At 47.0% G+C, this 16,262-nt stretch overlaps 1 protein-coding gene across 1 annotated transcript in view; it reads left to right on the top strand.

Annotated features, from left to right (window-relative positions):
- FGD6 (FYVE, RhoGEF and PH domain containing 6) overlaps positions 1-16,262 on the top strand; it is a 170,444-nt gene that overhangs the window by 112,678 nt on the left and 41,504 nt on the right. The window contains exons 6-8 of the mRNA XM_030214964.1: positions 4,594-4,745; positions 7,653-7,809; positions 12,380-12,467. Of these exons, the coding sequence (XP_030070824.1) occupies positions 4,594-4,745; positions 7,653-7,809; positions 12,380-12,467 (397 nt within the window). The remainder of the gene's footprint in view (positions 1-4,593; positions 4,746-7,652; positions 7,810-12,379; positions 12,468-16,262) is intronic.

The raw sequence follows: 16,262 nt of genomic DNA, 5'->3' as shown, positions 1-16,262 counted from the left end.
AAAAATTATTCAATGCTTTCCAAGTGCTTATTTCATTTGGGCAAACTCATGCATAACAAAATTTCCTGACGTGTTACAACAATTCTGACTTCGGATTTGGAATACGCACACTGAATTTAGTATAGGACAAATGGTTTTTGCCCAGTAGCACACGAAAACATTATTGTTGTTGTGCTGTGTAATGTGATGCCAGGTGCCTGGGATGCAAATACGGTTGCTGTGCCAAGAGCAAAATGGGTCTGCCAAAGCCTTCTGCTGAGGGACACCTTGGCGCAAAAGCGCCACACATCAGTCTTCAGAAGTATTCTTGTTTTGCTTTGATATCTACGTAGAGGTCACCGCCTGTTCTTCTGTGGTTTTGGCACTAAGATCGAAAGGTAGTGGTGGAGATTTACTGTGGAAATCTTGCTAAACTTGTTTTTTTTTGGCAGAATTTAGACACGGAGGCGTATTTTCAAAGCGCTTAGACTTACAAAGTTCCATAGGTTACAATGTAACTTTGTAAATCTAAGTGCTTTGAAAAGGAGCATACATAGTACATACATAGTAGATGACGGCAGAAAAAGACCTGCACGGTCCATCCAGTCCGCCCAAGAAGATAAATTCATATGTGCTACTTTTTTATTTGTACTGTCCTCTTCAGGGCACAGACCGTATAAGTCTGGCCAGCCCTATCCCCGCCTCCCAACCACCAACCCTGCCTCCCAGCCATCAGCTCTGGCACAGACCCTATAAGTCTGCCCAGCACTATCCCTGCCTCCCACCACTGGCTCTGGCACAGACCGTATAAGTCTGCCCAGCACTATCCCCGCCTCCAAACTACCAGTCCCGCCTCCCACCACCAGCTCTGGCACAGACCGTATAAGTCTGCCCAGCACTATCCCCGCCTCCAAACTACCAGTCCCGCCTCCCACCACCAGCTCTGGCACAGACCGTATAAGTCTGCCCAGCACTATCCCCGCCTCCAAACTACCAGTCCCGCCTTCCACCACCAGCTCTGGCACAGACCCTATAAGTCTGCCCAGCAGTATCCCCGCCTCCAAACTACCAGTCCCGCCTTCCACCACCAGCTCTGGCACAGACCCTATAAGTCTGCCCAGCACTATCCCCGCCGCCCAACCACCAGCCCCGGCACAGACCGTATAAGTCTGCCCAGCACTAGCCCCGCCTCCCAACCACCAGCTCTGCCACCCATAACCACTCATGCATAGATACATCTTTTGCAATGCCAGCTTTATTAGTTTTCTGCTATTTTGGCTACCACTGGCAAAAACAGACTGGCACAAACTGAATAAGTTGTTTTTTTTTTGCTGTCTGTCCGTGGGAACTGCCAGAGCTGCCTCCAGTGGGAAATGAGCTGTCTGCCCTTTTGAAACCAAGTTAATAGTGGAAGTCGGTAGGGTGACTCTTACACCTGAGTCTAGTTTCAACACATTTGCCTGTATAAGTTCTCAGCGAGTCTTTTTTTGCTTCACTGCTTTTTGTGTCTGTCGGTGCAGAGGAAGGGGATCTAGTTGGGAGGCTGGCTGACTGGTATTTGGCCAACACAATTCTCATGTCAGCGAGCAGTGTCATGTTTTGTGTTACCCGTAGAGTACACGTTATGATATTCATTGTTTTAGTCTCTGTTACTTTCCACCAGTGTATTGAAAACAACCTTTGTAAACTGTTGATTTTTGGAAAGGTTTTAGTAGCTGGACCGGCCCTGGAGAAAACCTGGATTATGACTTATAGTAACATAGTAGATGACGGCAGAAAAAGACCTGCACGGTCCATCCAGTCTGCCCAACAAGATAACTCATATTTGCTGCTTTTTGTGTATACCCTACTTTGATTTGTACCTGTGCTCTTCAGGGCACAGACCGTATAAGTCTGCCCCGCACTATCCCCGCCTCCCAACCACCAGCTCTGGCACAGGCACAGACCGTATAAGTCTGCCCAGCACTATCCTCACCTCCCCAGCCCTGCCTCCCAACCCCGGCTCTGGCACAGACCGTACAAGTCTGTCCAGCACTATCCCCACCTCCCAACCACCAGTCCCGCTTCCCACCACCGGCTCTGGCACAGACTGTATAAGTCTGCCCAGCCCTATCCCCGCCTCCCGATCTTGACTAAGCTCCTGACTTGTTATGACTTGAAGTGGCATTTGAATGTTTCTGATATTCTTGATAATGTCTTATGATATTGTGGCTCTTGATCCAATGAGCAAAACATTCCAGTTGGCCAAGTCCTCTCGTCTCTGGGGAATTTTTACCAGCCTCATGGACGTGTCTCATCTTGGATGACGATTCCATTCTTGAAACTAGTTTCTGTGTCTTTATTCTTGTATATTTTTCCAAGTTGCCCCGTACTAAAGTCACGCAAGTATTTTCCCATGTTTTGTAGTCATGGCTTCTGTATGTGTCGGTGGATCTGTAGATACTTTAATTTATGCCTCAAGCAAATCTGGAGCTTGACAGGGACAGCCTCGTACTCTCTCCTCTTAGTACTGTGACTGGTGGCGCTAATGGAATGTGATTCAGAGTCGCGGAACTGTACAGGCATGTCAAATTTGGACAAGTGCTGCCAAATTAACACATTGTAGAGTCTGGGCTGTAGCATTTGACCACATGGGGGGGGGGGGGGGGGGCAAAATTGTGCACCGTCCATTGCCTCCCTTACTTTCCACGACATAGTGGATGAGGTTGGGAGCACAAGTGGGCGTATCACGTAGACCGTGTTTCTGGATTGGGACACTCGTATTTAGAGAGTAATTTTATAACTGGTCACCTGGATTGAGAGGGCAAAAAGGCACCTCTTTGTTTTTAATGCACCAATGTGCGTTAAACTCTAACGCACCTATGCATTTCTATAGGCGCGTTAGCGTTTTAATGCATGCTAACCATTAACTTGCTTTAACAACACTAATGCACCGTATAGCGCACCTTAGTAAACATAGGCGTTAGAGTGAAGGAGTGGCCTAATGGTTAGAGCACCAGTCTTGCAATCCAGAGGTGGCCGGTTCAAATCCCACTGCTGCTGCTTGTGATCTTGGGCAAGTCACTTAACCCTCCATTGCCTCAGGTACAAACTTAGATTGTGAGCCCTCCTGGGACAGGGAAATATCCAGAGTAACTACTACTATTACTTAACACTTCTATAGCACTATAAGGCATATGCAGTGCTGTACACCATACATGAAAAAGACAGTTCCTGAATGTAACTCACCCTGAGCTACTAGTAAAAAAGGTGTGAGCAAAATCTAAATGAATAAGATTCTGGAATCTTAAATAGTAGCGACATTCCATATAGAACCCCAAAGAATAGCAAGATTCTGGAGTGAAGGCGTGGCCTAGTGGTTAGAGCACCAGCCTTGCAATCCAAAGGTGGCCAGTTCAAATCCCACTGCTGCTCCTTGTGATCTTGAGCAAGTCACTTAATCCTCTATTGCCTCACGTACAAACTTAGCTTGTGAGCCCTCCTGGGACAGAGAACTATCCAGTGTACCTGAATGTAACTCACCTTGAGCTACTACTGAAAAAGGTGTGAGCAAAATCTCAATAAATAAATAAAAGGTGCCTGTACTGAGGTGTTTCAGGAGCTGAAGTTTAAGGCAGAGTTTGCGTTTATTTCCATATTTTAGAATTTCCAAAAGCACGCGTGCAGTTTTCCTGGCGAAGGTTGTCTGTACAAATTAGGTGTGCTGTGCAACTCATTTTCCCAAGCATAATTTTCAGAATGAAAGATGCTTAACAAAAACGTAGGCAGTTACAAAATTATTCCCAAAGTGATAATGGGAAAGAATTATAAAGTGGTGTGAGAAATGTAAAAAAAAAAAATTCTTAGATTCCGGAGAGATTCAGTATATCAGTAAATGAGAGCAGTTTGTTTTACGGTCTATTTTCATTTATTTAATTTATTTATTAGCATTTATTTACTGCCTTTTTGAAGGAATTCACTCAAGGCGGTGTACAATAAGAATAAATCAAACACGAGCAATAGACACTTGCAGCAGAAAAAGTATTCGAATAACAATACAAAGTATGGCATAGTATACTACTTACAATGTCAACACAATATGTAATAGAACATTTTAATTATAACTACAAGTCCATGTATGCAGTGGGCCGTAACTAGTACTGGTTTAACCTGTCGCTTCTGAGCTGTATTGTTACTCTGGAAATTCAGCAGGGACCACGTGGATAGGAGAAGGTGTTTCTCTTCTGTGTAATTGCGGCTGTTAAACTTTAAAAGGAAAGGTAAAGATTTTATTAAAGGGTGATTCAGAAGCACTGCAGAGCATTAATTGTGAATTGCACACCAGTGTTTTTCAGCATGGATTAGACTCTGCCAGTTCGCTAGGAGATGGTGAAATGGCATGCTTCTTTGTTTTGCTGACCAAACAAATAAAATTACAGACCTCTGACTGAAACAGCCTTAGAAATAGTTGCTAGAGAGCAGAATTTTCCACCGTGAGGACTTGCCAGACTTCACTAGAATATTTCCTCCTCTAGGGAGTGACATGGATTCCCTACTCTGGTGTTGCAAGGGAAGGAAGACCGTGCATGCAGAGAAGACCGCCTGGCTGGTTAATTTCTCTTTGTCCTGTTGCAGGATTTCCGGGATGCGGTGGCCCATGCTTCCGGGCAGCTGGGGAAGACCGTCATTGAAGACAAGATCCTGAATCAGATTCTGTACTACCTGCCTCAACTGTATGAGCTGAACCGGGCTATGCTACGAGAGCTGGAGGAGAGAATGGCTCACTGGTAAATTCAGGCCCCCCCCACCTCCCCTCCTTGGATCTGCCTGCGGGAGAAGTTCTGCAGATATTCTCCACGGCTTTAGGTTTTCCACTGTGTGGGGAGGGGGTATAGAAACATTTATGTCACAGAAGGCTGCTCTTGTAAGGTTTCTTTAATATACATAGTAACATAGTAGATGATGGCAGAAAAAGACCTGCACGGTCCATCCAGTCTGCCCAACAAGATAAACTCATATGTGCTACTTTTTGTGTATACCTTACCTTGATTTGGATCTGTCATTTTCAGGGCACAGACCGTACAAGTCTGCCCAGCACTATCCCTGCCTCCCAACCACTGGCTCTGGGACAGACCTTATAAGTCCGCCCAGCAATATCCTCGCCTCCCAACCACCAGCCCCATCTCCCACCACCGGCTCTGCCACCCAATCTCAGCTAAGCTTCTGAGGATCCATTCCCTCGGAACAGGATTCCTTTATGTTTATCCCACGCATGTTTGAATTCCGTTACCGTTTTCCTCTCCACCACCTCCCGCGGGAGAGCATTCCAAGCGTCCACCACTCTCTCCGTGAAAAAATACTTCCTGACATTTTTCTTGAGTCTGCCCCCCTTCAATCTCGTATCGTGCCCTCTAGTATTATTTATTTTTTGTTTCCCTGCTTAGAAAATCCCCTTAGTGTGCTTTTATTTATTTATTTATTTATTTATTTGTTGCATTTGTATCCCACATTTTCCCACCTGTGTGCAGGCTCAACGTGGCTTACATTGTGCCGGAGTGGCGATCGCCGTTCCGGATTGAGAAATACAAAGTGATATTGCATTAGAGTTCATAAATGCCATGTGCTGAGCGCCAATTCCATAACGACATCTTGGCGCTAAAGATTCCATTATAGAATAGTAGCATATGTTGGCGTCGGCACGCCTAAAGGTAGATACCAACAGTTATGCCAAGCCAGTAGCAGTTGTAACTGTTGGCGCCTAAGTGCTATAAGTTGCGCACATATCTTGGAGACACACACACATGACCCTTGTTTACGCCCCTTCGCATTTACGCAATGAAGGGTGAATTCTACATATGACACTGAAAAAAAAAGCTATATTCTATAAGCCACACTTAGTTAGGCGCAGTTTCTAGAATAGCGCTTAGGCCTGCATAGATGGTTTCCGATTTGCAGTGTAGCAAGCCTTGAATAAACTTGAAATCGGCGCCACCATTTGCACCAGCTGAAACGTGGTGCAAATGTAAGCATCTGAATTAGGCGTGTATCCAACCCCCCCCTTCTATAACGGTGCACGTAAATGCTAGGAATGCCCCCATTCTGCCCATGACCCTCCCATTTCTGCTCCCTCTTTTCTTTTCTTTCTTGCTTTTTTTTTTTGTACTCGTAAAATTTGGGTTCATAAATTCCAATTACATATAATTAGTGCCAATAAATTGTTAAGCCAGTTAATTGGCACTAATTAGCTTGTTATTCATTTAGAAGGTAAGCTGCTCAGACATATTTTCTTTTATGGGCGGGATAAGAAGTTCTTTAATAAACTTGGTAAAATGAGTTGCATAAATTGGGCTTCCAAATTTACCTGTGCATTTTTTAATGCTTTGTATTGAATTGGGGGGTAAGTGCTTTTGACACACATTTTATAGACTAGTGCCTAGTACTTTTTTTTTTTTTTTGTTACATTTGTACCCCGCGCTTTCCCACTCATGGCAGGCTCAATGCGGCTTACATGGGGCAATGGAGGGTTAAGTGACTTGCCCAGAGTCACAAGGAGCTGCCTGTGCCTGAAATGGTGGGAATCGAACTCAGTTCCCCAGGACTAAAGTCCACCACCCTAACCACTAGGCCACTCCTCATGGAAATGGCAATTAGCGGGGTCATTGTGCTCCTAAGTGTGCCAGAGTAGCCTAGTGGTTAGTGCAGTGGACTTTGATCCTGGGGAACTGAGTTCGATTCCCACTGCAGCTCCTTGTGACTCAGGACAAGTCACTTAACCCTCCATTGCCCCTGGTACAAAAATAAGTACCTGAATATATGTAAACCGCTTTGAATGTAGTTGCAAAAACCTCAGAAAGGCAGTACATCAAGTCCCATTTCCCTTCCCTTCCCCTATTCTGAAAATTAGTGTGTGTAAATACTGCCTAAATTTAGGTACACCGTGTAGAACTGACTTTAGAAGAGAGCGAAATACCTACTGGGCCCAACTGTAACTCATCTTGGACCTACTACTGACGAGGTAAAACAGAATTCAAAGAGATTTAACCGGCCAAAAACGGCTCATGGCTGGTTAAATCACCTATTCGGGGCTAATTTTCAGTGGCATTTAATCAGTTAGCTCTGCTGAAAATAACCGGTTAGCGCTGAACTGAAAACTGTCTATTTTCTGTACTTGATATACCACAAGTGTTTCCTGAGGCGACTATGTGGTTTACATTCTGTTACAGGCACTTTGCACTATCCATAATGGGCTCACAATAGTGGCGTAGCTATGGGGGGGCTGTGGTGGCCTGAGCCCCCCCAAATTGTCTCTGGGGCCCCTGGTTTGGCTGGCGGGGGTCCCCAACCCCCACTAGCTGAAGTGTTTGTCCCGCGCTGGTGTAATGCTTGTGGCGGTTAACAGATCGCTGCTAGCTGAATATCAGGCCCAAAATTGCGTGAAGGTGAGGTGAGGCACTAGATTATTGGACAGTACATAGCGGTGTTATTCTGGGGTGGACGTAGAGGGTGATGCTTGGATATTGAGCACATGCTACAGCAGCCGCAGGGCTGTGTCACTGTGAAACTCACATGAACCCAGAGTGTTCGCTTCCTTTAGGAGGATCTGGGTGATATCCAGTGGATTCTGTATACATGCAACAGATGTGCTGTATCATATGCCTTTGTGTTCCTCCCCCCCCCCCCCCCCCCCCCCCCAGGAACGAACATCAGAAAATTGCAGATATATTTGTGAAGAAAGGCCCTTACTTAAAGATGTATTCAACATACATCTGGGAGTTTGAGAAGAGTGTCGCTCTGCTGGATGAACAGTGTAAGAAGAACCCAGGGTTTGCTGCTGTAGTCAGAGAATTTGAGGTATATTTTCTTGACATCAACTTTCTATATTCCTATGTGGCATTTTTTTCTCTTCACTTGTACTCTTAAGATTTCAGCGCAAATAAAGGGAATATGTCACAAAATGCCTAGTCACTCGCCTGGGGCTAACCCTGCGGTCACTTAGAGGGTTATTCCCCAACACAGCTCAGGCCCGCCTGCACCTGGGCATGTGCTCTACACTGCACCCTCTTCCCACCAACTGGGTTCTACTTGCCTCTGAGCTAGTCTCCCACTCTCAAGTTATTCCCCCGGTGGTGTCTAGGACACTGGGGCCACACTCCCAGGGGTCCCACAGTTCCTAGAAAGCACTCAAAGACCCAAAACACCAGGATTCTTAGTCAGTCCAGGACATCAGAGCCAATAAACTAATGGATTTATTATCACAAAAATAGAACAGTGTACGATATAAAACAGGTGGAAAAACATATCTGGTAACTGAATAAGGATCAATAAACACTGTGTTGCTACCTGGGGAGTTTCAGGAAAATAACTGCTCACAGTTCTTGAACAGGTCCTCCTCAGTGCAGAGATGTTTGCCCTCTGCACTCAGACAAGGGAGTGCCTCCTGGCTGTATTTGAACTCCAGGGCCAATCAGAACTCAGAGCACCAACTTTTGAAAGTGGCCAGTGACAGTGCAGGTTGCCTTCCCACAGGGCTTAAATTGCAACAGCTTTAAAATAGAAAAAAAACACCACCTTCTGGCCAAACAAGAAAAACATACTGCATGAAAAGATCAATACAGCTCACAGGCTTGAAAACCGCGGTTGCCAGGTGGGCGGTTTTCCACGACCCGCTGCAGGAAATTTTTGCCCGCTGTGGGTCGCGTTTTTTTGGGCTTGTTTTGGGGTTTTTTCTGCGTTTTTTGTGCGGTTTTTTGGGGTGCGGGGGGCAGGGCTGATGATGTTTTGGGCGGGGCTGATGATGGAGGGGGCGTGGTCATTGCCAGAAGAGGCGGGGCCGACTGTGGGGGCGGGGTTGATGACGGCGGGGGTGGGGGTGTGAACTTTTTGGGCGGGTTTGGGGACCGGGTACCTGGCAACCCTGTTGAAAACCCCCTGTTTCGCCACGTACATATTTTATAAATCCAACAGGCTAACTTAAAAGAAATTCGAGTATCTATAGGGAGCTAATGTAACTTGATCAAACACCATCTTTGCGGCAGTATGTTGTAGAACCTGTAGCCTTGAAATCATTTGAACTGGTAACAAACAGTATAAACCACTGCAATAATCTAAATGAGATAAAATTATTGACTGAACCAAAATGAAGAAATGCTAGACAGAGCAAGATAAAGACACAGAGGGAGGAGATGCTGAACGTGAAGGGGGAAGGAAGGGGCAGGGACTAAGAGGGCAGATTCCTAGACATGATGGATAGGGGTGCAGAGGGGGGACAGGAGACCCTGGAAAGAGAGTTAGTTAAAAAGGGAGAAAAGCAGAAAAGAGACACTGGTACAAAGCAAATAGGAAAATAAATGTTCAGACAACAAAGGTAGGAAAAGGTTATTTTATTCTGAATTTATTAATTGGAATATGGCAGCTTTGGGAAATGTGCTTGTCTTGATACCTTGCATATCAGTTTCTTGTTCTCTAGTTTTTGCTGTACATGCAGAGTCTGACTTGTTGAGGTTTCCAGTTCATTTTTTTTGCCTTCATATCTGTATTACTGATCTGTGGTCCCTTGTTTCACATTTGTTGAGGTGTCTGTGATCAAAAAGTGACATGCTGCTAGCATATAGTTTCTATGCAGAGATCTGTAGCAGTCCTGTTTTCTCAGTAGATGGTGTATTAGGATCTGGTATAATATTTACAGTGTTGCTTTTTTTCACAGATAAGGTTTGTTGCCTTTTGAGTCCTGGGAGTTAGTGCTGTTCTGTTTCTCCCATGTTGTATTGCATTCAGACTTTTTTGGAGTTCCTATTTCTCGTTAGTGGTTACTTATTCTGTATTGGAGGCTCTGTTGGTATTCTACGGGAGTGAAAGACATGAGATATATTCTTCTAGTTTTTGTATAGGGGTCTGTGACACTCTAACTTGAAGTATATTGGTATTCTAGGATGCTGCCCTTTTTTTAAAAATTTATTTTATTTATTTATTTATGGGGATTTATTAACTGCCTTTATGAAGAGGTTTCATCCAAGGCGCAGTGTACAGCGGATACTTTGATAGGGTTTGTTGCTATTTGAGTCCTCACCTTTAATGCTGCTTTATTATGACTGTTATATATATATACATACATGAAACGGGCGCTAGCAAGGTTTTCGTCGGAGTGTTCTCCGCGCGATGCACCCGTCGCTGCACGATGCCGCCCCCCCCCCCCCCCTGCCGCCGCCATCCCACCCTACCGTCTCGTAGTTTTGCTGGCGGGGGACCTGAAATCCCGCCAGCAGAAGTCCTCTGTTGTGTGCTGTGCTGACTCCAACGTGATCTTCAGCATTGGTAGCCTGTGCAGGGCGGGGTTCTGTGCGTCTGACGTCCTGCACGTGCAGGACGTCAGACGCACAGAAGCCCTGCCTCCAGAGGCTAGTAATGCTGAAGATCATGCCGGAGTCAGGACTTGTTCTTGCGGGGTTTCGAGTTCCCCGGCGGCAAAGCTGCGGGTCGGGGTGGGTGTTGCTTCATCTGCATGTTGTTGCTTTGCTTATTTTGTTGCCTTGTTTTTCGTGGGTGGATTGGGTTTCGAGTTCCCCGGCAGCAAAGCTGCGCGTCGGTGGGTGGGTAGGGGTGGGGGGTGGGTGTTGCGTCATCTGCATGTTGTTGCTTTGCTTATTTTGTTGCCTTGTTTTTCGTGGTTGGGTTGGTGGAGGGGCGGTGCGGGGGTGGGTGTTGCACCTCCAGCATGTTGTAGCAGGGCTTCTTTTTTTTTTTTTTTGTGGTTTTTCGTGGTTGGCTTTGGGGGGGTGGGCGGCGCGGGAGGTGGGTGTTGGACATCCAGGGGGAGGAGTAGGAAAACACGTTTGCGATTCGTTCGTTGTCACCCTTAACGTTCAGTGGGCAAAGGTTCTGAAGACATGACGTTTGACGCGAGGGCGGGGCACAAAGTCATAGTGGGATGGCTTCACCACCATGAAGTTACAAACCCTTTATCGTTGTGCTCTGAGTTCAGAACCTTTGTCCTCAGAACGTTGAGGGTGCGTTTTATTATAGTAGATATATATAGGTCTGGAATACGTTTTCCATTTTGCAGGGTTTGGTTACTGGTGCTCTGAAGTGATTTCCCTCCCCCCCTCCAGTCCCCACTATCATGGGAGAGCTGGTGTTGTGGGGCCCCTCTTAATTTTCCATCCAGGGCCCGTTCAGTTCTAGCTACGCCACTGGCATGGGCTGCATCTTCCTTATAGTGCCCTGTGATTTCTTAAGAAGTACAAAGGTCATTAATAAATTATCTCTCTATCTATCATTTACCCTCAGCGACTTGATATACTGCCAGTTCCATCAGCAGATGCAGTGAAGGGGTTTAAAAAAAAAAAAAAAATGAAATCATCAACTTAAGGAGTGAAAGTAGAAAGAACGGAGCATAAGGTGTTCTGGGCTGAAGCTGCGAGGCGGAGTAAAGGGTTAACTTGTTCTGCACTCAGCAGTGAGGATTTCATTCCAGCTTCTCGAGAACCCCAAGTTTTTCTGAATTCTATAAAGGGAGTGGATTAAAAAAAAAAACGAGAGAGAGAAGACAGAGCTGAGGGGGAGATGGTGCTGGAACACAAAAGTTGTGTCAGTACTCGGGAGCTGTGAGCGTATACAGATGTTGGAATGCTATTCTGTGCATAAAGATCAGTATAGCAATAATCTGTACAAAACGACATTTGATCGCATTCATAAGTACATAATGCCACACTGGGAAAAGACCAAGGGTCCATCGAGCCCAGCATCCTATCCACGACAGCGGCCAATCCAGGCCAAGGGCACCTGGCAAGCTTCCCAAACGTACAAACATTCTATACATGTTATTCCTGGAATTGTGGATTTTTCCCAAGTCCATTTAGTAGTGGTTTATGGACTTGTCCTTTAGGAAACCGTCTAACCCCTTTTTAAACTCTGCTAAGCTAACCGCCTTCACCACGTTCTCCAGCATTGCAAGATAGAGCTGCGTCCAGTGTGCTGACCCACATTAGAGCGCATTCCTTGAGCTGGGTTTAGTTGCGTATAATTTGGTTACTCTGTTGGGCTGCAAAAACGTTAGCGTTATTTTCTTTTGTTAGGAAGCTGTGCGCTAAATGTCAGCACATAGATGTAGCGCAGAGTTTCTGCATCGGCCCCTGTGTGTCTGTCTCTGGTTCTCCACCACTTTGGATAGCTTGAGTGTTTGCCGTCCCAGTTCCTGACCCACCCGCCAGCTGCTGTTTGCCCATCTGGATCAGTTTTTCTTCCCGAGAAAATCTCAAAGAAACCTGGTCCTGTTCGTGTGTATCCTTTGTGCCATAGAAGGGTGACAGCTGTGGCTGGAGCTTGGAGCCATGATGACAAGTTTTCACACATGGGGGAGGTAAGAGGGCTGTGAATCAGGAGGCTGGGATTTAATGTGTAACCCTTTTGGCTTGTTTCCTTTCAGATGAGCCCTCGCTGTGCCAGCCTGGCACTCAAGCACTACCTGTTGAAGCCAGTTCAGAGGATTCCTCAGTACAGGCTGCTGCTGACAGGTACTGTGAGCCACCCCTGCTCTTTACAAGCCCATTTTCATAGAGCTGCTCTGCAGGCTGGCTCTCATGCCCAGATGATTGAAAGCCCTGCGCTGTTCCAAACAGCGCTCTAAAAACAGTGTGGGGCTTTACCGCCACTATGATCAGAGATCATAGCATGCAAATTTATGTGCGCTATTATCTCTGATTATAGGGTAAAGTGCGGGAGGATTGTGCCTGAGCACGCACTTGGGCACGTTCCTCCCACACTTATTTGACAGGTCTAGGCTGTCAAAAGCCCAGACCTGTCAAACGCATGGCTGGAGGTCCGTGAGACCACCAGACCCCAAACAGCATGGAGACCCACCGAAACCTCCATTCCCCCCCCCCCAACTCCCCCCAACACAAGTTCAGGAGGGGCTGGAGATCCAGTGGGTCTCCAACCCCCCTTGCATCCCCCCGCCAAAAAGCCCAGGTGGCCCAGTGGGCCGCAGATAAAACACCCCCAAACCTGGTGGTGTAGCGGCCCTCTTTCCTGCCCCCCCCCCCCCGTACCTTTGTTGGAGGAGGGAGATACACTCCCTCCTCTTCCAGCAGTGCATCCTGTGTGTGAAGCCCCACCCAGCGCATCCCAGGATGCACTGGGCTGGGCGCCGCTATTTTCAAGGCGGCGCTGGTGGAAGAGGAGGGCGTGTTCCTCCTTCCTCCAACAAAGGTATAGGGGGGTGAGAAAGAGGGCCGCTAGATCACCAGGTTTGGGGGGGGGGTTGATTTTGTGGCCACTGGGCAACCAGGGCTTTTTGGGGGGGGATGCAAGGGGGGTTAGGGGGGGATGGAATTTGCCTCGGACAGCATTGGTGAGGAATATGTTTAGCATGCATTTGCACGCTAGTTGCGTTCAGAGCCCGTCAGCATGTTGTTTCACACGGTGGGGGGCTCTGATTATAGGGCGGCTGCAAACGCAGACGCTAGTTGGGAGCTAACAGCCTCTAGCGCCTGCGTTTGCTTCGGATCATCTGCCCATTACTGCCTCACCAAGCAGCACGTTAGGAAAAGACATTTATTTTAATACAAGTGTGTAAAAAGAAAATAAATAATTGAATGGTTTCATAGGTGGTGAAATTCTTAATGACTGGGCTTTCAAGGCTCAGAAAGACAATGTTAAGGTTGAATTTTGCTAGGTTTTTATTTTTCTTAAAATTATTATTATTATTTTTTTTTGTGCTTTTTAGTATGATTGGATTTCTGTGTGACTTTGGGGCTCATTTTCAAAGCACTTAGACTTATAAAGTTCCATAGTAACTTATGGAACTTTGTAAGTCTAAGTGCTTTGAAAATACGCATCTTTGATAATTTTAACTGCTGTACCTGTCTTCAGTAAAGAAAACATAATTGGTGGTGGTTTTAGGGAGGGGAAGGGGCTGCTGTCTGCTTCTGTACTAGTGAAGCTATTTTCACCTTACTCCCTCTGTCCGCTTCACTTATAGTAACATAGTAGATGACGGCAGAAAAAGACCTGCATGGTCCATCCAGTCTGCCCAACAAGATGAACTCATGTGTATACCTCACCTTGATTTGTACCTGTCTTTTTCAGGGCACAGACCGTATAAGTCTGCCCAGCACTATCCCCTCCTCCCAACCACCCGCCCCGCCTCCCACCACCGGCTCTGGCACAGACCGTATAAGTCTGCCCAGCACTATCCCCGCCTCCCAACCACCAGCCTCGCCTCCCACCACCAGCTCTGGCACAGACCGTATAAGTCTGCCCAGCACTATCCCCTCCTCCCAACCTCCCGCCCCGCCTCCCACCACTGGCTCTGGCACAGACCGTATATTTCTTCCACAACTATATAAACCAGACATACCAAGTCACACACATTTGATGTGTGATTCATGCGATGTGTGACACATGCATTGGGCCCCCGACTCCAGCTCACACGCCAAAGCTCCCTCTCACGCATTGAGAGGAGGCGACTGACGTCTGGTGAACCAGCAGCGATTCCCCAATCGCTTCTTTCTGTGCCTGCGCCGCAGTTTAAAATGGTGGCCGCGAACTCTCGCAGGACTACCGTGAGAGGTCGCGGCTGCCATTTTAAACTGTGGAGCCGGCACTGGCAGCATCAGCTGGGGATTGCTGCTGCTCAGCAGTACCCTAGACCACCAGGGCAAGGAGTGTGAGGTGCTGAATAGGTAGGGATCCAATGAGGGGGTGAGGAAGAAAAAGGGCTTGGAGAGGGAAGGAGGTGCTGGACTTAAGAAGGGAGGGGGAAGGACAAGGAAAGAGAGAGGTGCAAAGACCTGTGGGGAAAGAAGGAAGAGGGGAGGCGCTGGTCCTGCAAAGGGGAGACGGCAGTGAGGGAAGAAAGAGGAACGCTTGCTGGACCCCGGGGGGGTGGAGGGGAGGAAAGAGAGAGGGGGAGAGATGCTGGCCAGGAGAGAGAGAGAGGACGGAAGGAAAAAAAAAAAAGAGAGAGATGCTGGCAAGTGGGGGGAGGGGGGGGTGGCGAATAGGGACACAGATATGAGAGATGCTCAACATGGCGGGAAGACAAGGGTGATGTCAGATAGGGATGTAGAGAGAAGATGGATGTTGGACATGGAGAGAAAAGTGCTAAATGGACAAGTAGACTCTGGCAAAGAGATAATAAGAAAAATAAAATGACCAGATGAGAAAGGTAGAAAAAAGTATTTTATTTTCTCTTTATTGATTGCCATAGGTCAGTTTTTGGAATGTGGATCTGCCAGAACTAGTTTTACACATGACTGGGGCCCACAAGAAAAATCTCACTCATTTGGCCTTCAATCTCCATCACCGCGGTTGGCCACCCTTGGCATTTCTGCTTAAACTGAGCAGTAGGGTGTATCGGTTCCGGGTTGCCTTTCTGCCAAGACAAGTCACTGTGCCTGTCCCTCTTCGTTGAGCAGAGCAAACACACATTTATTATCTAGTCTTAAGTCAACATATTAAGTGATGATGTAGTAGGAAGGGACAAAGGACAGACTGGATGCAACCCAGTGATTTGTAGCTGCGGATTTGTTTTTGTTTTGCATTCAGTTACCCAGGACCCTACTGATTTGTATAATTCATTCAACTGTTTAAAAATAATACGTTTTCAGTTGCTGAATGATCAGATTCCGTTCTTTCACGTGGTATGCATGCTAAATGGGCCCTTTGGACCGAGTATTGTAATTTGATATTCTTATATAAGTTATTAATGGGCAACTGAGTGCTAGCCAGTAATAAGTTTGAAAAGTTAAAAGCAAATTGTTCATAACAGTGACATAGCTATGTGGGGCCATGGGCCCCCCAAATTTCTTCTGGGATCCTGGTGTTTTTTTTTTTTTTGTTTTTTTTTAATTTGTACCCCGCGCTTTCCCACTCCTGGCAGGCTCAATGTGGTTTTTCTGAAGCTTTGTCCAGCGCCGGGGTCTGGTGCCGCCACATTGCTTGCCCTGCTCTGTCTTCCACTCATGTCCGGCATGCTCCTTTTTAGTGAAGCTGAGCATGCTCAATTTCACTAAAAGCGTGCATGAGGGGAAGACAGAGCAGGGCAGGCATTGCGGTAGCGCCTGAGACCAGTGCTGGACGAGGCTTCAGCTGGCGGGGGTTGGGGACCCCCGCCAGCCAAGGTATTTGCTAAGGCAGTGGGGGGGGGGGGGGGGGGGGCAGAACAAAATGTGCCCCTTCCCACCGCGAAGTCTGGCTACGCCCCTGGTTCATAAAACAAGCACATGGCTGCTAGAAGCTCTGCCAGACCCATCTAGCTGCTGCTGATCCCAGATCCAAGTGTCAAATGTCCGCTTCCTGTTTTCCGT

The sequence above is a fragment of the Microcaecilia unicolor genome, chromosome 9 (assembly GCF_901765095.1).
Source record: "Microcaecilia unicolor chromosome 9, aMicUni1.1, whole genome shotgun sequence".
Classification (NCBI taxonomy): Eukaryota; Metazoa; Chordata; class Amphibia; order Gymnophiona; family Siphonopidae; genus Microcaecilia; species Microcaecilia unicolor.
The sequence above is the reverse complement of the archived record's forward strand: the minus strand, read 5'-3'. Positions and strand labels throughout refer to the sequence as shown.